Source organism: Phyllobates terribilis, unplaced genomic scaffold (genome assembly GCF_046119375.1).
Source record: "Phyllobates terribilis strain yellow unplaced genomic scaffold, ASM4611937v1 Scaffold_3__8_contigs__length_932513732, whole genome shotgun sequence".
In the NCBI taxonomy this organism is placed as follows: Eukaryota; Metazoa; Chordata; class Amphibia; order Anura; family Dendrobatidae; genus Phyllobates; species Phyllobates terribilis.
This window is the reverse complement of record NW_027362763.1, coordinates 361,598,162-361,624,282: the sequence shown is the minus strand read 5'-3', so window position 1 is coordinate 361,624,282 and position 26,121 is coordinate 361,598,162. Positions and strand designations below refer to the sequence as shown.

General features: G+C 42.5%; 1 protein-coding gene across 1 annotated transcript in view; it reads right to left on the bottom strand.

The window, feature by feature from the left end:
- The window catches only part of LOC141259414 (major facilitator superfamily domain-containing protein 8-like), a 61,380-nt gene extending 43,395 nt beyond the window's left edge, over nucleotides 1–17,985 (bottom strand). The window contains exons 1-3 of the mRNA XM_073675353.1: nucleotides 17,662–17,985; nucleotides 2,294–2,368; nucleotides 141–326 (exon numbers count right to left, since the gene is read on the bottom strand). Coding sequence (XP_073531454.1) covers nucleotides 141–326; nucleotides 2,294–2,368; nucleotides 17,662–17,686 — 286 coding nt within the window. The 5' untranslated portion in view covers nucleotides 17,687–17,985. The remainder of the gene's footprint in view (nucleotides 1–140; nucleotides 327–2,293; nucleotides 2,369–17,661) is intronic.
- Nucleotides 17,986–26,121: the final 8,136 nt, after the last annotated feature.

The following is a 26,121-nucleotide window of genomic DNA, read 5'->3' as shown; positions in this document are numbered from 1 at the left end:
CTAAAATTGCAACACATTTCTGGAGTTCCATTTATTGCTAGTCCTGCTCATATGCTCTAAAGACATCCACATGATGTAGTTTTATTTTACCTCTCCACGAAATTTTAAAGCAGTAAAAATTAAATGCACTGATCTCTTGCCTGCAATCTCAAAACAGTTGCTCAATAGGATGACATTCTTCGTTTTTCCTGTACGATCTGACCAATAACCAAACACTGGACCAGACAAGAGTTCTGTAAGGCTGAATGCAGAGAGCACAAGACCCAGGAAGAAAGGCTGAGCATCGAGTGACTGCAGATACAGCCATACTGTAGGCAAGATCACAGCTAGAAGGATAAAGACAAGACATACATGAGTAGCACATCATTACTTCAAAGAGAAAATGGACTATTAGAAGAGTTGGCCACTACTTTGATACGTTTAAAAAGGAGGCCATGGTGATATGAACGTAAAGAAAAAAAAAAACTACTGTACTCCTGCCACTATATGTACTGCGGCTTTTGTATCCCACCGGCCTCATGGCTTCCAGTACAGATTGGGAAGATGGGGCTTAAAGTGACCGCTGCAGTCAGTCAATGAGCAATCACTAATTGGCTGCAGTGGTCACATTGTGTCTCAGCTGGAAGAAACAGTCTTTAGCGCCTTCCTTTTTCTCCAACAAATGCCACCATTGTAACCAATTGACGACTACCTGATGCTCCCCTAAACACGCAAACACCAGAGTAGGAAATCAGTAGAGCAACGGGCAACACCAGCATCAGTTTTGGAGGAACAGATGAGTAGGGGTTTTCATTCTAGGACCCCCATGGCTCTATTTTTAAATTATTTCACAGTAGTTAACACTTATATGTAATATCTATGAATATAAGTAGTGTCATGGAGTAAAGCATTTATAAGTGAAAATACTGTATATATCCATTGACAATCAGATGTTTATGGAATCAAATGTGTTTGGAAAATGTTTCTCCTTATGATTGTCCAATGTATCATCTAAATGCAGAAAGTCACTAAGTCAAAGCAGCCATGAAGACATTGAAAAAAGTGAAATGTATAAGATGTTCATGTTTGACAGCATTCAATTTCCAAACAAAGTAGCTTGAAAATGACTCTACTTGGATCCTGTTAGACTGCGATAGTGGTAAAGATATTAACCACTACATGCATGGTAACAATTATTGGTTAAGGGATCCTCTCAGTTTTGGCCTGCTAAATTGTCACAATGACTTAATACATAAGTGGACAGTGTTTCCATGCATGACCCGGTTTCTTTTTTTAAGAAACATCAAAATCTATAAAATCAAAACAAAAAAAATCATTGCATTAGATTGATGTAATTTTCTCCATTGGTTAATGCACATCGTTTTCATGCCTGAACATTTTTCTTAGGTATTAGTGTAGAGCTATAGAGGCATTTAAAAATGTGAGAAACCTTCCCCTTGAGTTGAATAATTTTCCACAAGAACTCTCATTATACTTGTGTAATATGAGTGCTGGGCTTGTTCCTACATTTTTTGTTTTCATGTAGAATAATTCACATAAAAAGTTGGGCAACTATATTGCATTACTTCTCTTATACAGATTCTAAATACCGTACATAGGATGTTATAGCTTATGGCTGCATTCACAGTTCTGAAGATTTCAAAGCTGAAATCATGAGCATGCCTTGCTATTTACGTGGTTTTCTGTGAATTCCCATGCTGGAACATGTCTTCTTTCCATCAGGCACCATGCATTAATTCAATTTAGGAAAAAACGAATTGTACTACAGCCTTATATAAGCCAAGTTGTTAGTGATATGTGTCATTACAATCTTGTTTCCAGTCGTAACTAGCAATTTTATAAATGCAACTCTGGATTATATACAGTATCTCCTATGTGGCTTCTTTTCATCTTACTTCTGTTTGTATGCCATTCACAAGATTAGTGGTGGTTCCTCTAAAAACTGTTCTGACTTATGATCTATCTATCATATCATATATTTAACAGAGAGACCCTTTTCATTGATTTGCAGTTGTTGACTCTATGGGACATCCTCAAATCATGACCTTTTAGGAATTGTTCCACAGATAAAATTATTAGCTATCCACAGGATCGGTGACAAGCTGAGGATCCCAACTCTAGGACACGCGCTGATTATGAGCACTGGTGTCCTTTGTCACCTGGTTTAATAGAGAAACGGTCACACATGAAAGCCACTGCTTCATTCACTGTTTAGGGGACTGGCAGAGATGGCTTTGCACCTCTTTAAAGACCAGAGCTTGCAAATAACAGACTGGAGAAATAAAATACAAACCATATTCAATGCCACTGAGCAAAAAGATTAATCCTATGGCAGCATTTGTGAGTTTCCTCTTCCTCCGTATCAAAGCTGAAAAAAAATAATATACTATTTCAGTGCAGACGAGAGAAACATACATTTTTCAAAATTGATGTATTATGCAATTGTTTCAAGCATAAATATCCATCATAACGTGAGGGAGGATGATCACGTGACCATACATGTGATTTGCATACTTGCAGTCACATGCCAACTAGACTCCTGCACGTGTCTCCTGCTAAGAAAAGCTGGATGAGTTTAGCCAGGAAGTGACCACAAGTATATCAATTGCATACATACACACTTGACCTCCCACCCGTACATGGACAACAGTCGGCAGTCACAAAGAGTGACTGCAGACTTTTCATTTCAGCCCGAACTACCCATTTTAAGCATACCGTAATGCTATGTTCACACGTTGCATTTTTGCTGCCTTTTTTTTTATGCTAATTAAAAGCTGCTTTTTACAGTACCCGCAAAAGTTAGGAGATTTTAGAACCCTCATGCACACGCTTGCTTTTTTTTTTCCTGACTGAATTGGAAAACTGATGTTTTGTTTTTTTTAAACTGCAGCATGTCAATTCTTTCAGCATTTTTGCAGCATTTTTTCACCCATAGAAAGCAACGAGTAAATGAAAAAAATCAGCAAAAACATTGCCATCCGTTTTTGCAGCGTTTTTAGTGGGAAAAAGCATGTACAGTAGTATGTGAAACCCATTTATTTTTGTGATTTTTTCCCCCCCAAGTTTAAACCAAAATGTCTTGACCTCATCACCTGAGCATGGCAGTTAGGATTAGTACAGTTTAATTAAATCTGTGATATTGTAAAAGTAAACAAAGCCTGACCATCTCACTGCACAAACAATGTGTAAAACTAAACAATGCCTGACTGATGTATGAAATTGAACAATACCTGACCAACTCAATGGCCCTGACCAATGTGTGAAAGTAAACAATGCAATTGCAATTTGTTAACATCTTTTCAATTAGCCATTAAAAGGTTTCAGCCACTGAGGACTCTCAAATCTAAATAGGTTTATTTACCCATGGATTATTATAATACTACAGCGCCTAGACATTCATTGTCCGTGATAAGTCACTGATCCCCTGCATCCTGTTCCTGTAGTATTGGATTATAATATTTGACTTGGATCACTGTGATCTAATATTGGCAATTGCTATTATCCAAATACAAACCAAAGTTTTCATGTGCCAGACATGGCCGTCATAGCCGTTGGTGCAATAGCAGGTTCCCTTTCAGTATGATAGTTAGGTCTGTAAAAACTCATGTGAGTCGGGCATGCATATTTACATGTGTTTTATCCATTCAATTGAAATAGGAGAAATCTACAAATTACCGGTATCTGAGTAAAAATCTGCTGATTTTAAAAATTTACAATCCGCATGCATTCTATACTTTTTTTTCCGCACTGTAAATATAAGCGCAAGGCCTCATTCAGACATCCGTTTTCTATCAGTGTATTTCAGATAGGATATGTACCCAATACAGTTACAGATCATGGCGCTGTTTACGAGTTTGTATTTTTTGTTGACTGACTCCATTTTTCATCTTAGTCACTGATCAAAATTACCCATACAAGTCTATGGATCCGTGAAAATCAGATAAACACATGATATCCATGTGCTGTATCAGTTATTTTCTCGTCTACAAAAAAAAAAAACATTGCAAACGGTCTCCTATCCATTGTACTGTTAAAAACATTATTTGCACATCCATGGACTTGTACTCGGACGGTGAGGTATGGATGTGGGTATTCAGCCTATAGCACATAAAAAATGTATGTATGTATGTATGTATGTATGTATGTATGTAGTAGACAGCATTGTTTATCAAGGTATACAGTGTGGTATGGGTTAAAGAAGTTTGAGTAAATCATTTCAATGATACTGCGACTTGAATTTCTTTGTTTCTGAAGTTTGGATTCTCATTAATATTAATACAATTAGGAATAGTAAGTTAGCGCTGAACCACCAGAACCTTATCACCAGTCTATTAACGGGAATCTGTCACCAAGCTTTTGCTACCTCTTTTGAGAGCAGCATAATGTAGAGAAAGAGACCCTGATTCCAACGATGTATCACTTAGTAGATATAGGGAGGAGGGAGAGGGAGGTTTGAGAGCTTACCACGTTGCCATAGCCATGTCAATCTTTCATCTAAATCAGTGTATCAGCCTATGGTACCCGTCACACGTCCGCTTAAAAAAAAAACAAAAAAAAAAAAACATACCCATGAGACGGTCCGCTTTTACTATCCGGATGTGTGTACCACCCATGTGCATCATCTGTGTGACATCCGTGTGACACGTACCGGAATGAAATGCATTCAAGAAATTCCTCTTTATGTGTTAAAGATGTGCAAAGATAATGGATAGAAATCCATCTGACATAATTTGTACCTTGTATGTGTAATCCAGCGAATCTGTCGAAGTCCTGCGAATCCACCATACAAAGCCTGTGGAGTCTCGTTCTGATGCTCCATGGGCTTTGCAAACAACCACTTCTGGGTCACGCAGTGCTGCATGAGACCCAGCGACTCTGAAGAGCAGTGACGTCGGTAACGTTACGGCTCTTCAGACGTTCCGGGTGACACTGCATTGTGTGTGACCCGGCAATTGAAAAGCCGTAACATTACCGACGTCACCGCTCTTCAGAGTCGCTGAGTCTCATGCAGCACTGCGTGACCCAGAAGTGGTTGTTTGCAAAGCCCATGGAGCATCAGAACGAGACTCCATAGGCTTTGTATGGTGGATTCACGGGACTTTGCCAGATTCGCAGGACTACGTCGGACCTGCGTGAGATTTTTTTTCTTTAATAAAGCGGTAAACAATGGAAAGTGTGCGTGTTTGTGTGGGGGGGGTGATTATTTCAATAAAGTATTTTTTGTTTGTGTTTCTTCTTTATTACTGGTTAGTAATGGGGATGTCTGATAGACACCTCTCCATTACCAGCACCAGAGCTTGATGTCAGGTGCGTTTTTGGACTCTTCACAGCTGACATTAACCCCAAGCACCATTACCCCAATTGCCAACGCACCAGTGCATCGGCAAGAGCCAAGGAGAAGCGCCAGAATTGGTGCACCTTCTGTCATGCTCCACTTCTGGGGCGGCTGCTGCCTAGTATTTGTAGGAAAGGGCCCAATAACCATGGCCCTTCCCAGCCTGATAATAGAAGCCTGCAGCGGTCTGCTTTACCTTTGCTAGTTACCAAAAATGGCGGGAGCCCCACGTCATTTTCTTAAATCTATTTATTAGATACAACTAAAGATATATCCCAAAAATTGGTCCATAAAGCATAACATAGTACATAAGCTTAAAAAGAAGAAAGCTTTAAAGAAGGGCCACATATACATTTTTATTAAATACATAGATATAAAAACAACGTAAACACATATAAAAAGTGAGAAACCACTGGTAAGACAAATAGTGAGTACGCCTGGATGAACGCGTACAATAACAGGTTTGTGGGTCAGGCTAAGTTATGCAATCCTTAATGCCGTAATAGAAAGATGTTGTTTGCATGTGCAGTCACCGTAAATACAGCATTATTTAGTTCAGGCATAACAAAACCTATATTATACAGTAAATGATGACCTGTAGGTATATAGCTGCATCCATGTCATAGCATAGGTAATAAAGCTATCATGGGCTATTAAATCAAAGTGCTAATGAGCAAAGAAAATGGTGCTGAAGACATAATGCTGCCAGATACCCGTAACAGTATTAGATTACAGATATAAATACACATAAGTAATGAAAAACGCGCATCGGATGTGGCGAGTCCTTGCATTGTCTATTGAGATAATGTTGTATGCCCAGCTTGCCATGTATTTATGCCTGTAGTCTAATACTGTTTCGGAGATTATAATCTCCACAAAGAGATTGGAGGCAGCACACAGACGGATGATGAAAGAATTGTCTTTTAATAGCCCATGTGGCTGTAGCAACGTTTCAGTCCAGGATGTGGACCTTTCTCAAGCAATGTGAAAGTGCAATGTGCAAATTATTTAAACCTGCTTAATCACACAAATTGATTAGCAGTAATTAAAATAACATATACATTTTAGACATGATACAGATACAGTCAATACACCATTTATTATGCTTCATACAATGTGTACAATACATAAAGTGCTAAGTAGACAAAAAAGATTCAGATCATCATTATAAAAACCATTTCTATTAATAATTGATCATAGTCACCAGCTGTATATATTTAAATAGCCACATGACTCACCCCATAGTATAAACGCGAGAAGCGCCGAAATCTCGGCGTCCCAACTATCTCAATTGCGCATGTCCGGAAGGAATATAATAGTTCTGGAGCGCAATTGCGTTCCAAAGACCGGAAATGCCGGCACCGTCATAGAAACCCATACAAGACTGACCGCGCATGCGCGAGGAGGCGCAGACACATCCCTCACTGCGGTCATAGACAGACTTGTAGCCCAGGCATCCATGTTTATTAAGGGCCGCTCGCCCAAATCTTACTATGTCAGAGCACTATGCGCATATATATACACATTATAGAACTGCAGGGGACATAGCGCTAAAGTGCACATTGTAACAAAGTCTTACACTCATTTAAAGGTAGGAATCACAGACATTTGAGCCTGAGAGGCATGGGAACACCCCCCATTAGCTGGGAATGGCAACCAAGAGGCCTTACTGAGATGGGAGACAAGTACCCATAAGGGCAACAGTCTCAACCCCCCATGACACAGGCTACCTAATAGTCCATATACTCCCATAGATAATTGTGTAGCAACCCCTCAGTATATTATATAAATTCATATATTAACCCCTTAACAACATCTGACGTACTAATACGCGTCTGTGCCCTGGGACTTAAGAGCCAGACCCATATTAGTACGTCATGGCGATCGCGCGCGCACACAGGCTGTGCGGGCGCGATCGCCGCCGGGTGTCAGCTGATTGTCACAGCTGACACCCGATACTATGTGCAGGGAGCGGCCCTGCACCGCTTCCAGCACATTAACCCCCGCGATGCTGCGATCGAAGTTGATCGAAGTCGATCGCAGCATTGCGGGGGCAAGGGGAGGTGATCGCAGATACTCACCTCCTCTTCCGGCTTCCAGCGCTGTCTGCAAAGGCTTCCCGGGTGTTGCCATGATGACCCGATGTCGTCATGACAACATCCGGGTCACCAGACAACAGGAAAATTGTTTGGACATGCGCAGTGCATCTCCAAACAATCTTCTCCCCGTCCAGCGCTGACAGCCTGCATGACACAGGGATGGTGCTGCATTCCTGTGCCATGCAGGCGATCGGAGAAAAAAAAATGAAAGTCCCAGAGTGGGACAGAGTAAAAAAGTGTAAAAACACCCAGAAAGTGAAAAAAAAAATAAAAAAAATAATTGCAAAAAAAAAAAAAATAATCCACCAAAAATAAAAATATAATGTACCCATCATTAAATATTATTATAAAAAAAAAAAAAAAAAAACAATAAAAGTACACATATTGGGTATCGCCGCGTCCGGAACAACCTAACCTATAAAACTGTCCCACTAGTTAACCCCTTCAGTGAACACGGTAAAAAAAAACGAAGCAAAAAACAATGCTTTATCACCATACCGCCAAACAAAAAATGGAATAACACGCGATCAAAAAGACAAATATAAATAAAAATGGTACCGCTGAAAACGTCATCTCATCCCGCAAAAAACAAGCCAACATACAGCTCCATCAGCCGAAAAATAAAAAAGTTATAGCTCTCAGAATAAAGCTATGCTAAAAAATATTTTTTTCTATAAAATTGCTTTTATTATGTAAAAGTGCAAAACATAGAAAACCGATATAAATGTGGTACCGCTGTACACGTACTGACCCGAAGAATAAAGCTACCTTATCAATTTTACCACACGTGGAACAGAATAAAACAAAAAAACAAAAAAAACATAATTCCTGAATTGTTGGTTTTTGTTTATTCTGCCTCCCAAAAATCGGAATAGAAAGCGATCAAAAAATGTCACGTGTCTGAAAATGGCACCAATAACAACGTCAACTCATCCCGCAAAAAACAAGCCATCACATGACTGTCTGCCAAAATCTGGAAAAATTATAGCTCTCAAAATATGGCGATGCAAAAACTAGATTTTACAAAAAATGCATCTTTTAGTGTGTGACAGTTGTCAGTCATAAAAACCCCATATGATTCTGGTACTGCTGCAATCACATCGACCCGAAGAATAAAGTCGTCTAATCACTTATACCGCACGAGGAACGGCGTCAAAAATAAACTCTTGGGTGAGGATTGGGCTAGGGTTAGGGCTGGGTTTGGGGTTAGGGTTGTGCTACGGTTAGGGTTGTGCTACGGTTAGGGTTGTGCTACGGTTAGGGTTGTGCTACGGTTAGGGTTGTGCTACGGTTAGGGTTGTGCTACGGTTAGGGCTGGGGTTGGGGTTAGGGTTGGGGTTAGGGTTGTGATGGGGTTGGGATTTTTTTCAAAAGTAAGAAAAAAAGATGACGATATGGCGACTAGTGTTGAGCGCAAGTGCTCGCTACTTGAGTTTGCATCGGATGCTCTGGTATGCATTGAGTATCGTGGGTATTTGAGTGACATGCTCGAGTCTCTGCCCCATAGGCTTAGCGGCCAAAAAAACTTTACAGGGATTGCCTGCCATGCACGAGCGATCCCCGCATGTTTTTTTTTGGGTGTCTAATAACCGTGAAACATGCGGAGCAGGGACTCGAGCATGTCACTCGAGCACACGTTGTACATGGTGCATACCTGAGTACCCAATGCAAACTCAAGTAGTGAGCACTTGCGCTCAAGACTAATGACAACTTTTTCAATAAGATGACCTAATGTAAACAAATTCTGTGTCGTACCTCTGGGTTCAAAATGTTCACTATACACCTTAATAAAATCCTTGAGGGGTATAGTTTCCAAAATGGGGTCACTTGTGGGGGAGCTCCACTGTTTAGGCACATCAGGGGCTCTCCAAACGCAACATGGTATCCGCTAACAATTTGAGCCGACAATTTGTTAGCGGATACCATGTTGCATTTGAAGAGTCCCTGTGTGCCCAAACATTGGAGTTCCCCCACAAGTGACCCCATTTTGTAAACTAAACCCCCCAAGGCACCTATCTAGATGCATAGTGAGCACTTGGAACCCCCAGGTGCTTCACAAATTGATTCGTAAAAATGAAAAAGTGAAAAAAAAACACTTTTTCATTTTTACGAATCAATTTGTGAAGCACCTGGGGGTTCCAAGTGCTCACTATGCATCTAGATAGGTGCCTTGGGGGGTCTAGTTTCCAAAATGGGGTCACTTGTGGGGGAGCTCCACTGTTTAGGCACATCAGGGGCTCTCCAAACGCAACGTGGTATCCGCTAACAATTTGAGCCGATTTTATATTCAATTTGTTAGCGGATACCATGTTGCATTTGGAGAGTCCTTGTGTGCCCAAACATTGGAGCTCCCCCACAAGTGACCCCATTTTGGAAACTAGACCCCCCAAGGCACCTATCTAGATGCATAGTGAGCACTTGGAACCCCCAGGTGCTTCACAAATTGATTCGTAAAAATGAAAAAGTGAAAAAAAAACACTTTTTCATTTTTACGAATCAATTTGTGAAGCACCTGGGGGTTCCAAGTGCTCACTATGCATCTATATAGGTGGAGGGGGGGCTCTCCGATTGGAATATGCTGTTATTGAACAGGACCCGTTGCTTATAATTCTTATTCCCACCTGGCAATGAGTGCTCCTGTCTTCTCCATAGATTATTTTATACCTAAGGGGAGATCTGGCCACATGCTCCTAGTGGTGACATCATGTGAGCCGGTCTCCAGCCTGTACATTTTTATTAGAAACGCTAACTTCTGCGATAACTCATCGCTCGTTGATCGCAGAAGCTCGCAAACTACGCCATTTTTTCCCTTATGATTTTATCTTTATTTTGATATCACACTTCACATAGCTGCAGTCTGCTATTCTGGTGTTTTTGCGCTACAGCTCCCTGATTTTGGTTACAGCCCTGGAAAAGTATCTACACATTCCTGGGCTGATTTGGTCACTACCCATTTGGGTCTCGTTATTGCCGGAAGTATGGAACTCATACTATTTCATATCTAATATCGGAGCCGATCTGGCTATGGCTGGTAGCCAGGAATTGTTTATGAGTGTCTTTGAACTTAAGGAACCATTTCCTCTTTCCTCCAAACTCATTGCTTGGGAGAAGGTGTCAATCTATCTCTGGTCTGTGTTAAGAGGAAATACATTTGCATTTTAGCTTGTGACACTTCATGTGTAAAGCCTTTGGCTGTGGGGGATAATTTGCAGGAAGACACAGTATAATTGTCATTTCTGGACAAACACTACAGGAGAGGGCATTGGAGAAGAGGCTAATAGTCTATTAATCTGTCCCTGATATTAATATTTTCCTGACATATATATACATATATAATTAGTGGCAAGACGACTCACTCGGCGGGTTCCAGAAGTAGACTCAGGAACCCGGGTTTATTCTTCAGGCTTTATTGTATGGCATAAAGCCTTGCAGCTCCAGCAAAATAAACACGGCCTTACTGGCAAAACAACAAACAAAATATAAACGATAGCACAGTCCATGTGTGTGTGGGGGGTTCACCCACATCGGTTATAGTCCAGCCTTTAGCTCCTTCCTGAACTATGGCTGTCCAGTCTTGAGACCTTGCCTCTCCAAACACAACAACAGAGAAAAAAAAAATGGTGACTGTGCATTTAAACCTTGCTCAGCCACACCCTGAGGTGGAGGTATGGGGAATAACTTCCCTCCCATCTCTGCATCATTCCCATAAAACCCCACCCTTTAAGTGAGTTAACCCCCAGCATGTAACATACATATATTATTTACCTATTTTTTACGATTATTTATCTATTTTTTATGTCATTTTTTACGATTTAAAAATAACGAAAAGGAAAAATCGACAGATGCAAAAGTTGGGGCACCGATGGAGATTTGTGTGCTCAGATGACTTTGACCAAGGTTTCAGACCTTAATTAGCCTCTTAGGGATAGGTCTTGTTTACCATCATCGTTAGGAAAGGCCATGTGATGCAAATTTCCCAGCTTTATAAAAACCCAGCCTCCTCTAACTGTGTGCCAAAAAACTGCCATGGGTTCTCCTAAGCAGCTGCCAAGCACTCTGAAAATGAAAATGGTGGAGGCCCACAAAGCATGAGAAGGTTATAAGAAGATAGCAAAGTGTTTTTAAGTTGCCCTTTCCTCAGCTCAAAATGTAATTAAGAAATGGCAGTTAACAGGAACAGTGGAGGTCAAGATAAGTTCTGGAAGACCAAGCAAAATCCCACTGACAGCTGCTCGTAGGATTGCTACAGAGGCAAATTAGAACCCCCGCTTGACTGCAAAAGACCTTCAGAAAGGTTTAGCAGATTCTGGAGTTGTGATACATTGTTCTACTGTTCAGAGACACCTGCACAAATATGGCCTTCATGGAAGAGTCATCAGAAGAAATCCTCTTCTGCATCCTCACCATAAAATTCAGAGTCAGAAGTATGCAAAAGAACATCTAAACAAGTGTGATGCATTTTGGAAACAAGTCCTGTAGACAGATGTGGTTATACTAGAACTCTTTGGCCACAATGATCAAAGGGATGTGTGGAGAAAAAAGGGCACAGAATTTCAGGAAAAGAACATCTCACCAACCATTAAGCATGGGGGTGGATCAATCATGCTTTGGGGTTGTGTTGCAGTCAAGAGCAGGAAAGTGTGGAGCAGGAAACTTGTGCACAGGTACCGGTGAGTCACTCTGCCTTCCCAGCACCTTCGCTCCACAAGGCTACACAGACGGCAGGGATTACTGCGCCTTCGTACAAGGTAAATTACACCGGATAGGGATCCGGTCGGGAACTGTACGTCACAGAGCCCTGTGACGTGCAAGGGGGGGAGGGGGGGGGTTTGGAAATGAAGCTAATAGGCAGGGATTTCTTCATGTCCCCCGGATGGGAAGCTTGTCAAAACCAAATTTAATAAAAAGCTATTTCTTTTTAATATGTTAATCGAGATTTACGAACATTCTCGGGCAAACACCCAGTATCTTCAGCATGCTCGGTGTTATGTTTGAATCACTCCCATGCTCATGATTTGCGACTGACAGCTTTAATACATGTGAGGAATGCCTGTTTGTTTGCCATTCCTCACATGTATTAAAGTTGTCAAATAGTCGCAAATCAAGCACACGGGAGTGATTCAACCATAACACGGAGCACGCTGAAGATACTCGGTGTTCGCCCGAGCATGTTCGTAAATCTCGATTAACGAGCATGCTCTCTCATCACTAGTTGGAATCCTTGAAATTGTTTTAGAAACTTTAAGTATTTCTTCCAGAAAATGTTTGCAATTACACATGTTTTGTTATATACATGGTTATTTCCTTTGTATGTATTGGAACAACACAAAAAAAGGCAAATTGGACATAATTTCACACTAAAACCCCCCAAAGAGGGCAGGACAAAATTGTTTTCATCTTTCCAAAAATGTAGATAAAACAACTTTGTTTCAAGCATGATGCTTGTTCAAGCTCACCTGTGGCAATTAACAGGTGTGGGCAATATGAAAATCACATCTGAAACCTGATGAAAAGGGGAGAAGTTGACTCAATCTTTGCAGTTTGTCTGTGTGTGCCACACTAAGCATGGAGAACAGAAAGAGGAGAAGGGAACTATCTGATGATTTGAGAACCAAAATTGTTGAAAAATAACAATTTCAAGGTTACAAGTCCATCTCCAGAGATCTTGATGTTCCTTTGTCCACGGTGCGCAACATAATCAAGAAGTTTACAACCTATAGCACTGTAGCTAACCTCTCTGGATGTGGAAGGCAGAGAAAAATTGATGAAAGGTTGCAAGGCAGGATCGTCCGATTGGTGGATAAGCAGCCCCAATCAAGTTACAAAGAAATTCAAGCTTTCCTGCAGGCTCAGGGTGCATAAGTGTCAGCGCGAGCTATCCGTTGACACTTTATGGCAGGAGACCCAGGAGGACCTCAACTGCTAATACAGACATAAAAAAGCTAGACTGCAGTTTGTAGGAGAGTAAGCCAAGATCCTTCTGGGTAGGCATCTTGTGGACAGATGAGACCAAGTCAGAGCTTTTTGGTAAAGCATATCATTCTACTGTTTAGCAAAAACGGAATGAGGTCTACAAAGAAAAGAACACAGTACCTAGAGTCAAATATTGTGGAGGTTCAAAGAAGTTTTGGGTTTATTTTGCTGCCTCTGGCACTGGGTGCCTTGACTGTGTGCAAGGCATCATGAAATCTGAAGATTGCCAAAGGATTTTGCGTCGCAATGCACTGCCTAGTGTCAGAAAGCTGGGTTTGCATCCTAGGTCATGGGCCTTCCAGCAGAACAATGACCCCAAACATACAGGTACATCTCACTAAATTAGAATATCATCAAAAAGTTAATTTATTTCAGTTCTTTAATACAAAACGTGAAACTCATATATTATATAGAGCCATTACAAACAGAGTGATCTATTTCAAGTGTTTATTTCTGTTAATGTTGATGATTATGGCTTACAGCCAATGAAAACACAAAAGTCATTATATCAGTAAATTCAAATAATTAACAAAAAACACCTGCAAAGGCTTCCTAAGCGTTTAAAAAGGTCTCTTAGTCGGTTTCAGTAGGCTCCACAATCATGGGGAAGACTGCTGACTTGACAGATGTCCAGAAGGCAGTCATTGACACACTCCACAAGGTCCCAGAGTTCCAATTTTCATTTGGAAAAAGTGGAGAGGCACACAATCCAAGCTGCTTGAGGTCTATTGTGAAGTTTCCACAATCAGTGATGGTTTGGGGAGCAATGTCATCTGCTGGTGTAGGTCCACTGTGTTTTATTAAGACCAAAGTCGGCGCAGCAGTCTACCAGAAAATGTTAGAGCACGTCATGCTTCCCTCTGCCGACAAGCTTTTTGGAGATGGAAATGTCATTCTCCAGCAGGACTTGGCACCTGTCCACACTGCCAAAAGTACCAATACCTGGTTTACAAACAACATAATCACTGTGATTGATTGGCCAGCAAACTCGCCTGACCTTAACCCCATAGAGAATCTATGGGGTATTGTCAAGAGGAAGATGAGAGACACCAGACCCAACAATGCAGACGAGCAGAAGGCTGCTATCAAAGCAACCTGGGCTTCCATAACACCTCAGCAGTGTCACAGGCTGATCACCTCCATGCCACGCCACATTGATGCAAAAGGAGCCCCGATCAAGTATTGAGTGCATTTACTGAACATACATTTCAGTAGGCCAACATTTCGAATTTTAAAAACATTTTTCAAGCTGTTGTTATAAAGTATTCTAATTTACTGAGATAATGACTTGTGTGTTTTCATTGACTGTAAGCCATAATCATGAGCATTAACAGAAATAAACACTTGAAATAGATCACTATGTTTCTAATAACTCTATATAGGAGTTTCACTTTTTGTATTGAAGAACTGAAATAAATTAACTTTTTGATGATATTCTAATTTAGTGAGATGCACCTGTACTTCAAGAAGCACCCAGAAATGGATGGAAACAAAGCGCTAGAGAGTTCTGAAGTGGCAGCAATGAGTCTGGATCTAAATCCCTATAATATCTGTGGAGAGATCTTAAAATTGCTGTTAGAAGAAGGCATCCTTCAAACATGAGAGATCTTGGCCAAAGAAGAGTGGTCCAAAATTACAGTTGAGAGGTGTAAGAAGCTCGTTGATGGTTAAAGGAAGCGATTGATTGCAGTTATTTATTCCATAGGTGTGCAACCAAATATTAAGTTGAGGGTACCAACAATTTGTCCGGACCATTTTGGGGGTTTTGTGTGATTATGTCCAATTTGTTTTTGTTTTTTTTGTGTTGTTCCAATTCACACAAAGGAAATAAACGTGTATAACAACATGTGTAATTGCAATAATTTTCTGAAATACTTCATTTTCTTGAACAATTTCAAGCATGCCAACACTTTCGGCCATGACTGTACTTACCAGTTGCAGTCTTTAGCTCTTCCCAGCACCGCTCCACCAACTTGTGACCGCAGCTTCTGACTGTCCAGAATTCAGAGGTAACGGTCACAAGCTCTCAATTAAAGTCCAAGAGAGCATCATTCCGGTTCTCGTAGACTTACATTGAATAGTGGCTTCTGGATCGCCCAAGCAAATACTGGCAGCTGGTAAGTATAATACTAGGGGCAGGGAGCTTACATTAGTACCACCACTCTAGCACTAAAATAAAAAAATAAAACACTGGAGTGGTGCTTTAAGAGTGAATGGATAACAAAAAAAGTTATGATGACACCTGTGGGGACAGTACCCCTGCCCCCCCCCCAAAAAAAAAATTAAATTGTCTCATTTCTCTCGAATCGTAACACTTATAAGAATGTGTGAATGTGGCCTTATACATTGTGCCTATAGTTAGGGCAGCACAGCATGAATCTCATGACAGGTTCCCTTAAGATGTAAAATCAATGTTAATGGTGAAATAAGAAACCCGAAACCAACAAGAATGTGCCAGGGCAAAAGTAAATACAAATACTATTTTTTTTTTATTGATTATAGATTAAAACACATATGTCTCCAACATGACAGACACAATAACATACTGGACAGTGGGCAGGCAGGGAAGCCCCTATAGTAAAGAGGCACAACCCCTAACTAATCATTTGTGAAATTGTGCGTCAGGTGTTTGGAGGGTGAGCCTTATATGTCTTGATTACTATATGCCCTATATGGGGTTAAAGATTTTGTAGAATTATTTTGCTTGGCACGTCAATCTGAACTACGATGTGACTGCATATGTTTGATATTATACTTTTTCTATTAACTATCTGGATAATATATATTTTTTGCATATACTGTCTTGCATAGTGGTTGGTGCCAATTTACTATAGGGGCTCACCCTCAAAGTCTTTGTGTCTGTCATGTTGGATACATATATGTTTTTTAACATATATAAAAAGGTTTAGTATTTATTTTAGTCCTGGCACATTCCTGTTGCATTGAGTTTCTATGACTGTGCCTGTGGGACCTCTTACCCTATTCAAAGATGCATTTAATGTCTGGAATTATGAATACACACAGCGCTTCGTAAATCATTAAAAAAATTAATCAGATACCATTGCTAAACAACAACAATCTGCCGTTTTTAGGCTCTGTAGGTCCCAAGAAACTAAAACTGCACAGTAAGTGTAAAGGAGTCACATGAGCCATAAATCCATTATAAAGTCTACGTCTTACAAGCATATTTTGATATGGATTTACTAAGAATCAGCGCACGTGTCCCAGGCACAAAGTGCTAGGATGGGGGCCAACAAGCCATCTTGGCTCTGTTAGGGAATTAAAGGGGGCTGCCTGTCGCCGGTCAAACGTTGCCATTTATTGCTCTTATTTAAATTTTTATAAATCCACCATACAGATACATGGCTTTTTATTTAGTGCCAAGTTTTATAGTCTTCACAAGGGGGTGTTGCTCACCAGGTAAGTATGTAGAGCAGCCTAAAGACATACCCCCAAAGAATTCTGCGAGACACATCCCTCTAGGTAAAAAAAATCCCATAAAAATTAGCACCAAATAAAAATGGCGGCTTTTGATCCGGGGCCAGTTCTGCTTTATTCACAATGTATCGCAGTAACCTGAGCCTCTGTGCCGGGAATAAGAAACCTTAGCCACATTGGTCGGCATCAAATTACTTCCAGTTTTCAGACCAGTTTTTTTGTGTGTGGCATGTAGTTCCCTAATAAAATATTCAGTCCCATTTCAATGCGCATAACTACAGCATGTGTGGCACCAATTAACCTCTATGACGTATATATCCTTCACAAGTAGAGTTCATCGAATACTCGGTCTGCACAGCGGCACAGGGAAAACAAAAGTCGTATGAGAAGCCATTGTAATGGGTACATGTTATGTACATGAAAACTGACAGTCTGAATGAGGCCTTATAGGGGTTTCCCATTGTATATAGGGATGGCATATGTGCTTGCTCAGATTAGCGTATAACATTGGCAGTATGCAGTGTCCCGCTGCGTTTTACACATCGGTTGAGTGCATACGATATAAGGCCGATCCGAGCCCATGGAGACAGTCAGCAAGCTGCGGCCCAATCTTTAATAGTGTCTGAGCCCGTCCTATATCTCATAATAGCCCTATAGGTATAATCTCAGGTAACACAGCAGACCAACATGGAGGAGGGCCAAATTCCTAGAAGAGTCACTCTGCATAGCAAACCAATGCCCCCAGGTCCTCTGTGTGCACAGTGCACAATGCAGCCATAGTACACACACTCCAATATGAAGGACGCCGCGTCTTACTGTCTGGTTGTGCCTCCGTCTCCATGGAGTCTGTCAGGTGCTTCTGTACATGCACTTATCTCCCTCGGCTGCAGCCTGGGACTATGTGGTGGCAGCCATTATCCCCTGGCTACACCGTAATACACGCAGTCAGTGCGCGCCGGCCGGCCGGCATATAAAGCTGCGGTCCCTCACTGCACAGAGCCGCCGTTCTGCCTCAGCTCCCTGCCGGCCACAGTCAGTGCTTGCACCGCCTCACAGTGACTATACAGCCCCGCTGCCTCCGCACTTGCCCTTTTCCCCCAGAGTCTCAAGTCTCTGACTTTGGTTTTGAAGAAGGAAAGCTTTATTAGTGCCGGCGCTGAGACAAGTGTAATCCCAGTACTGCGAGCCGTCTCCTATACTGGAGGCAGCAGGGCAGAGTAGCCAGGAGCCTAGGACACAGGCTACTAATGTGATAGGAGGCGCAGCCCAGCAGAGGTCTGACTAACCCATAGTTATTGATGCTTATAGGTCAGTTCTGTGATGTAAATGCAGTGGAGAACCATATATAAAGCACTAGGGCTACTGTTAGTACAAGCACAGAGGACAGGAGATAGTCTCAGGAACCTGGTTCACCAGTCACGTCAGTAGTCCATGGCCGCCAGATCAGAACCCTGCTGACCGGCTCCTCTTCTGATTAGTAGGCCCGGCGTCATGTGTGACACGCTGCAATGGTGACTTATCTGGCCGAGGAATCAGAAGAGGCATCGGGATGCTATCGCTAAGGTCAGGGGCGTACATAGAAGTCATGGGGACCCATAGCAGAAGCTCTAATTGGGCCCCCCCCACCTACAAAAAAATAAATATTTGTCAGTGTCACAGAAGAGCAGATCTCATTATTTTCCAGCCTTTACATAGTAATTTACCTCCTGCTGAAGTCGTAGATTCCTCCTTCATTGCCCCCATAAAGTATGATGCCAACAAAAGTGCCCCCCAAACAGTATGATACCCCTATGGTGCATTCCTCCACATGCACAGTATAATGACACTATTGTACCCCACTTCAACTCCCACGGCAAAGTATGGTGACCCTAACACAGTATGATCCCCCAACTGTGACTCCCACACAGCCCTTCAAATAGTATAATGACCCCACACAAACATTCACACTGTATAATTGCTTTCATACAGTATAATGGCCCCACATAGCCTTCCATATAGTATAATGCACCACCAATAATCTTCCATATAGTATAATGCGCCCCCATAATCCTCCATATAGTATAATGCTCCCCCCATAAACCTCCATATAGTATAATGCACGCCACAGTCCTGCAGTATTATGGGCACCACGTACTCACTGATTTTAAAATACCGTATATTTTAAATAAGCCGACCCGAATATAAGCCGAGGCTCCTAATTTTACCACATAAAAATGGGAAAACCTATTGACTTGAGTATAAGCCTAGGGTGGGAAATGCAGCAGCTACGGGTAAATTTCCCCATCCTCGTATGTGTGGCCTCCTCAATCCCACAATTCCTGGTATGTGTGGCCCCCACAATCCCTGGTATGTGTAGCCTCCTCAATCCCCAAATCCTGGTATGTGTGGCCCCCTCCATCCCCCAATTCTGGTATGTGTGGCCTCCTCAATTCTCCAATCCTGGTATGTGTGGCCTCCTCAATCCCCTATTCCTGGTATGTGTGGCCTCCTCAATCCCCCATTCCTGGTATGTGTGGCCTCCTCAATCCCCAAATCCTGGTATGTGTGGCCTCCTCAATCCCCCATTCCTGGTATGTGTGGTCTCCTCAATCCCCCATTCCTGGTATGTGTGGCCTCCTCAATCCCCCATTCCTGGTATGTGTGGCCTCCTCAACCCCCCAATCCTGGTATATGTGGCCTCCTCAATCCCCCATTCCTGGTATGTGTGGTCTCCTCAATCCCCCATTCCTGGTATGTGTGGACTCCTCAATCCAAGTATCCTGGTATGTGTGGCCTCCTCAATCCCCAAATCCCTGGTATGTGTGGCCTCCTCAATCCCCCAATTCTGGTATGTGTGGCCCCCTCAATTCCCCAATCCTGGTATGTGTGGCCTCCTCAACCCCCCAATCACTGCACACAAAACAATAAACACTTATACTCACCTTCCTTCCTCACCTCTGCTCCAGCGCTGAGTCCTGTCTGCAGCAGCTCATGTCGGCATCTGAGCTGCGCGCGCTCTCAGAAGCCGAGGTGAGCTGCTGCCGGCACATTCACTCCTCTGCACTGACAGCAGGAGCCGCGGCTCAGCGCTCCTCCGTGCCCGCTACTAAAGAGAATGAATATTCCGTCTTCTCCACGCCCATGGGAGTGGGGAAGAGGGAATATTCATGTCCCTTTAGCAGCGGGCATACGTGGTAGCTGGAGCAACGGCTACTGTGTGTGCTCCGCTTCTCCACTGCGCAACCCGCTCCTCTGCCGCCGCAACCTCCTACTCACCTATCCTCCTCGTTCCCACGCTGCTTGGGGCCCTCACGGGCCCCCTCCGGCCACGGGCCCCATAGCAGTGGCGTGGTCTGCCGCCATTGGCGGTACGCCACTGGCTAAGGTAAAAGCACACACACCCAGCCAGAATCCCCATTGTACTACAGCGTAGTGGGATGAGGATGCGTCCCTCAGCCACGGTTGCCTTGCCCACTACAGCAGCATGATGTAAGGAAAGAAGCCCTGATTCCAGCAATGTATCACTTGCAGTGCAGCAGTTATAATGGGATCATAGTTTTCTCTGTTGCAGATTTAGCAGAACTGACATGCTGAGCCCTCTATAAGTCACACATACCATAGCTTTCTGTGTACATTGTATAGTGACAGAGAGCTGCTAATCAGTCCTCTGGGTGTAGGAGGGAGGAGGCAACTAGTCCTGTAGTGATAATCTCCTGCTGATAAAACACTGATTGTATTGAAACAGCAAAACATATATCACTGGAATCAGGCTCTCTTCCACCACATCATGATGCTCTCAGATTACATAACAAAAACCTGATGACAAATTTGCTTTAAAGGGAACCTGTCAGGTCAGGCGATTCATGCTGCCCAAATTGCAGACAGCACAAATCGCAGCCTGGCTGCACAATTGTAGTCGGAATATTATTCTTGTAAACGCTCCGATTTTTCAGAGAAAGTATACTTTCTCTAAAACATAGCTGGAGATTAAAGTAGTCTGGCTTCTCCCCAGGCCACCTCTTCCCAGTGCAACTGCAGGTGATTGACGGGCTCGCCCTATGTACACGCAAGGAAGAGACCTGTCAATCACCTGCGGCAGTGCTAGGAAGAGCAGGCCGGGGTCGGTGCTGGACTAGTCTGGTCTCCGGCTATGCTTCCCGGACGGATATTTAAAGTTATTCTCTCTGAAACACTGAAGCTTTTGAGAGAATAATATACCTGGCTGCTTTCACAGGTTATTTAAACAGCTGAGATTTGTTTTATACCTTTTTCTGCTGGTAGTTTTTTTTTTTTTTTTTATTTCTTGGATAACCCTAATCTGCTACAGATACCCAATACTGATGTGTTGGCAGGAAAAATGCAACATAAAATATGCACATTTTTGCTGCGTTTTTTCCCCATTTATTCGAATAGGTGAAAAACACTGCAGAAATGCTGAAAGTATTGACATGCTGCAGCTTCTTCCAGTGCCGCAGCTGGTGATTGACAGATCTTTCCCTCGTGTGTTCGCAGGGAGAGACCTGTCAATCACCAGCAGCAGCGTTGGGAAGAGTCAGATGGATTAGTCTTATTTCCGGCTATGGTCCTTCAGACTATACTTTCTAATAATAATATATAATATACATGACTGTGACTGTGCAGCCAGCTTGCAATTCAAGCTGCCCGCGGTTTGAGGCTCTTGAATCGAGTGACAGTTTCACCTCTTTTTTGGATATGCTATCTTTTTACTAGTGAGTTGCTTGTTTAAAACCGTGTTAACCTTTGTTTTATTTCTGTTTTGATGAGAATAGTTCAGCTCGGTGATATTTTCTGCCTTATCATTCATTTATCTGGTAAGTGTTTCACAATACTTTTCAGTACAAAGGAATGTAGGGTCTAGTTATGCTGGCATTTGTCATAATAAAAAAATGACGTAACATAATAAAAATTCATTTTGCATAACAGGCTTCAGTCATCCGAGTTTATGACTAACTTATCCTTTCACCTACTACTTCTATCTTGGTTATGGGTTGAACCTTGGCTGCTGGCCATCTACCTATTGTACTATATAAAGAAGAATGAATAGTGTTTTTACTAAAGTACGAACGACAACTTCTCATTAAATATTTCAAGGTAAAATGCTTTACTAAAGGTAAAAATCTTTTTCAGAATCCACAGGTAGTAAGTGTCTTATCTTTTGGAGTCTACCACCCCCCATTGAAAAGTAGAATAAGGTTCCTATGTTTTCACCTGATTAAAGTGGCGCTTGAGCGTGCACGCTGCCGCTCCATTCAAAGTCTATGGGAATAATAGAGATGGCTGAGCATACTTGGCCATCTCTATTAGTCCCATAGACCAAATTCATCAACACCGGCATTTTGTACGTGAGTCTTGACGAACAATGCGCTGGAGTAAGATGTGCCAAATTTATTAATCACTTTTGTGCGTTTTTTCAGCTTTTGTGCATCACCGCAAGAAATGTAAAATAATGCTGGTACAGCTCCAATTAAAAGTTTGCACAACATGACGAAGGCGGTAAAACATTTGGGGACTCTAACACCCACATGGACCATAGCCAGAGACCAGACTAGGCCAGCAGTAGAGAAAGAGAGGGGAAGACTTGGCCAGCACCGCCCCCATTTGGCTTCTTCCAACACCGCAACTGGTGATTGACAGATCTCTCCCTTGTGTTTTCGTAGGAAGAGACCTGTCAATCACCAGCAGCGGCATTGGGAAGAGTCAAATGGACTAGTCTTGTTTCCGACTATGGTCCTTCAGACTATACTTTCTCTGAAACAACAGAGCGTTTCAGAGAATAATATACCTGACTGTGACCATGCGGCCAGTCTGCAATTCAAGCTGCCCGCGGTTTGAGCATCATGAATCGACAGTGACAGTTTCCCTTCAATAATGTCTGCTACCTTACTTTTGCTGCTTGTTTGGATATGCTATCTTTTTACTAGTGACTTGCTTGGTTAAAACCGTGTTAACCTTTGTTTTATTTCTGTTTTGATGAGAATAGTTCAGCTCGGTGATATTTTCTGCCTTATCATTCATTTATCTGGGTAAGTGTTTCACAATACTTTTCAGTACGAAGGAATGTAGGGTCTAGTTATGCTGGCATTTGTCATAAAAAGAAATAGCAGTTCAGCGTAACATAATGAAAACAGGCTTCAGTCATTTGAGTTCATGACTACTTTATTTTTTCACCTTCTACCTGTATCTTGGTTATGGGTTGAACCTTGGCTGCTGGCCATCTACCTATTGTACTACACAGTCATGGCCAAAAGTGTTGGCACCATTGAAATTGTTGCAGAAAATGAAGTATTTCTCCCAGAAAATTGTTATATTTTGTTATACACATGTTTATTTCCCATGTGTGTATTAGAGCAACACAAAAAAACAGAAAAAAGGCAAATTGGACATAATTTCACACAAAACCCCAAAAATGGGCCGGACTAAATTGTTGGCACCTTCAACTTAATATTTTGTTGCAAACCCTTTGGAATAAATAACTGCACTCAGTAGCTTCCGATAACCATCAGCGAGCTTCTTACACAAATGTCATTGTGAGTTATAAATAATCTAGTGACAGAGAATGTATAACTGGTGCAGAAAGGTTGAACTTGATGGACATATGGGGTCGATTCATCAAGACTGGTGTAGTGCATGCTCGCGCTTCACCAGTGTTGCTGGAGTATAAGGTGCTGAATTCATTAATATCTACACCCCACTTAATGAATTCGGTGCATCCGCTGAATGACGTGCACCTCCATGCGATGGATAGAAATAATAGGATTTCTGCCGTACAAAACGCTGACACTTTTAATGAATCAGATGGGCGGGCGTATCCATGCCCTGTCCCCTGCTGGTGCAAAATTTTAGCGTAACTCCACGTTATGCAAACATTTTGCAAATGCTATGATAATTTACTGGCATAAAAGCTTTGAAGAATCGGCCCCTATTTTTTTTCAATCTATATAACTATGTAACTATGAATATCCTACCAAATCGATTAAAGCATTATTTTCCGGAAAAAAATCCCTTTTACCCAGTACATGGCACCATTTAGTCACCGGAGTAGCCGCCGAGTTTTCCCAGATGTAGCCACTTCAGGAAAATGCTGGCTGTCAGCTTCCTGAGGTGGCTTTGCCTTTCACGCTATACTTTAGGTATAGAGAGCAGGAGACTTCTTAGTGTTAGCCGCCTGAAGATTGAGTATTTGGTCAGTATTTTACATCAGTATGTGTAAGCCAAAACCAGGAGAGGAACAATCAGAGGAAAAGTATAATAGAAACACGTCACCACTACTGTATTTATCACCCACTCCTGGTATTGGCATACAAATACTGAGGTAAAAAACTCACCAAATACTGAATGTGTGAATGTGGCCTAAAGATAGGTTTCCACGAGTGTATAAAAAATTGTTCAGCTTTTCATTCAGAAAATTCCAATTCCAATTTTTTTCTCACTTGTCATCCATATACAATCTGTTTTTTTTTACAGCAGCAGGAATTAATCATTTACAAAACTATTTACAGTTTCCTATGCTACAGAATTGCAATGTATCTGTAAAAAGCAGATGCTATACTGTGGCTGTGTATGGCATCCAATTTATTTTACGCGCACATAGACTTGAATGGGTGAGTGTCATCCGATTTACCGTAGAAAGTAGTGCGTGCTGGGATTTTTTTTCACACGCAGAGTCAGTGGAAAGCAATTGTTCATCTGAACTGCCCCATTGAATACCATTGGTCCCAGTATTGTCCTCTTTTTTTCACAGACAGTACTTGGACCGAGCCCTAAGGCTATGTGCCCACGTAGAGTTCTTGTGGCATTTTTATGGCCGCGAAGACACTTGTAAAACCGTCTGCCATGCAGAGCAATGTGAATTTGGATGTGCTGTGCACGATGCGCTAATTAGTGCGCCGAATTCGCATTGCGTTGCAAAACGCAGCATGACCATTTCTACCGCGATTACGCCGCAAATTCGGGGCCATTGAGGAACATTGAAACGCAGCAAACCCGCAGGTATATGTGGATTTGCTGCGTTTCAATTAAATTCAATGGCCACGAATTTGCGGCGTAATCGCGGTGCGTGTGGTACCCGGGATGAAGAGGAGACTACAACTCCTCTTCATCCTGGCTATCACGCAGTGAAAAAAAGAAATAAAAAAAACCTGTATACTCACCTCTCCGGTCTTCTCCCGGCCACGTCCTCTCTCCTCGGCGTCCCGCGGTGTACTTGCTGGACCAGCGGTGACGTCATTTAGTCAACTGATGGTCACGCAACCATCACCTGACGTCAGCGGTCAGGTGATGGTCGCGTGACCATCAGCTGACTAAATGACGTCATCGCAGGTCCTGCCAGTACACCGTGGGACGCCGCCGGGAGGAGACTGGAGAGGTGAGTATACAGGTTTTTTTATTTTTAACTTTTTCATTCTTTAATTTTTCTGCCAGAGAGAGGCAAAAACGCTCTGCATCAAATCTGCTACGTTGGCACATACCCTAAGGCTATGTGCCCACGATGCAGAAATGAAGCAGAAAATTTCTGCATCATTTCTGCATCTCCCTGGCAGAAAAAAAGCATGCAGATTGTGCATGCGTTTTTCCTGCAGAATACATGCGGAATACATGCGGATTCACATGCGTTTCCGCATGCAGATTGACAAGCGCTTTCCAGGCGATTAGCATCACTTGGAAAGTGCTTGACAACTAGGTCACACTATATAAATCCATGCAAACAGCATGGATTTATATAGTGTGACCATAAAACAATGCTTAAAATAAAGCTATACTCACCCCCGATGCCCCGGCGTGTGCTGCAGCGCTCGTTCCTGTCTGGTTCCCGGCTGCCGACATATCGCGAGACACAGCGGTGAAGGGCCTGCGGTCACATGACTGTGACGTCACCGAAGGTCCTTCAGCGCTGCCGGCATGCAGAGAGAAGCCGCCGGACAGGTGAATATAAACTTTATTTTTTATTTTATTCTTTTTTTCACAGGTACAATGGTACCCAGGTCTGGATGAGAGTCTTCTCTCCTCCAGAACTGGGTACCATCCGCACATAGAGACGCATAGAATGCGCTTGTACAATTGTACAGACGCACATTCTATGCGTCTCAATGCAAGTCAATGGCGGCGCTTCCGCAAAATTAATGAACATGCTGCGGATTTATGAGCGCTGCAGAAACGCTGCGGAAAAATCCGCAGCATGTGCATTGACATTGCGGAATGCCATTGGGGACCATGGGGTGCGGATTACCATGCGTTTTTGATGCGTTTCCGCTGCGGAAATTCCGCAGCATAAACGCA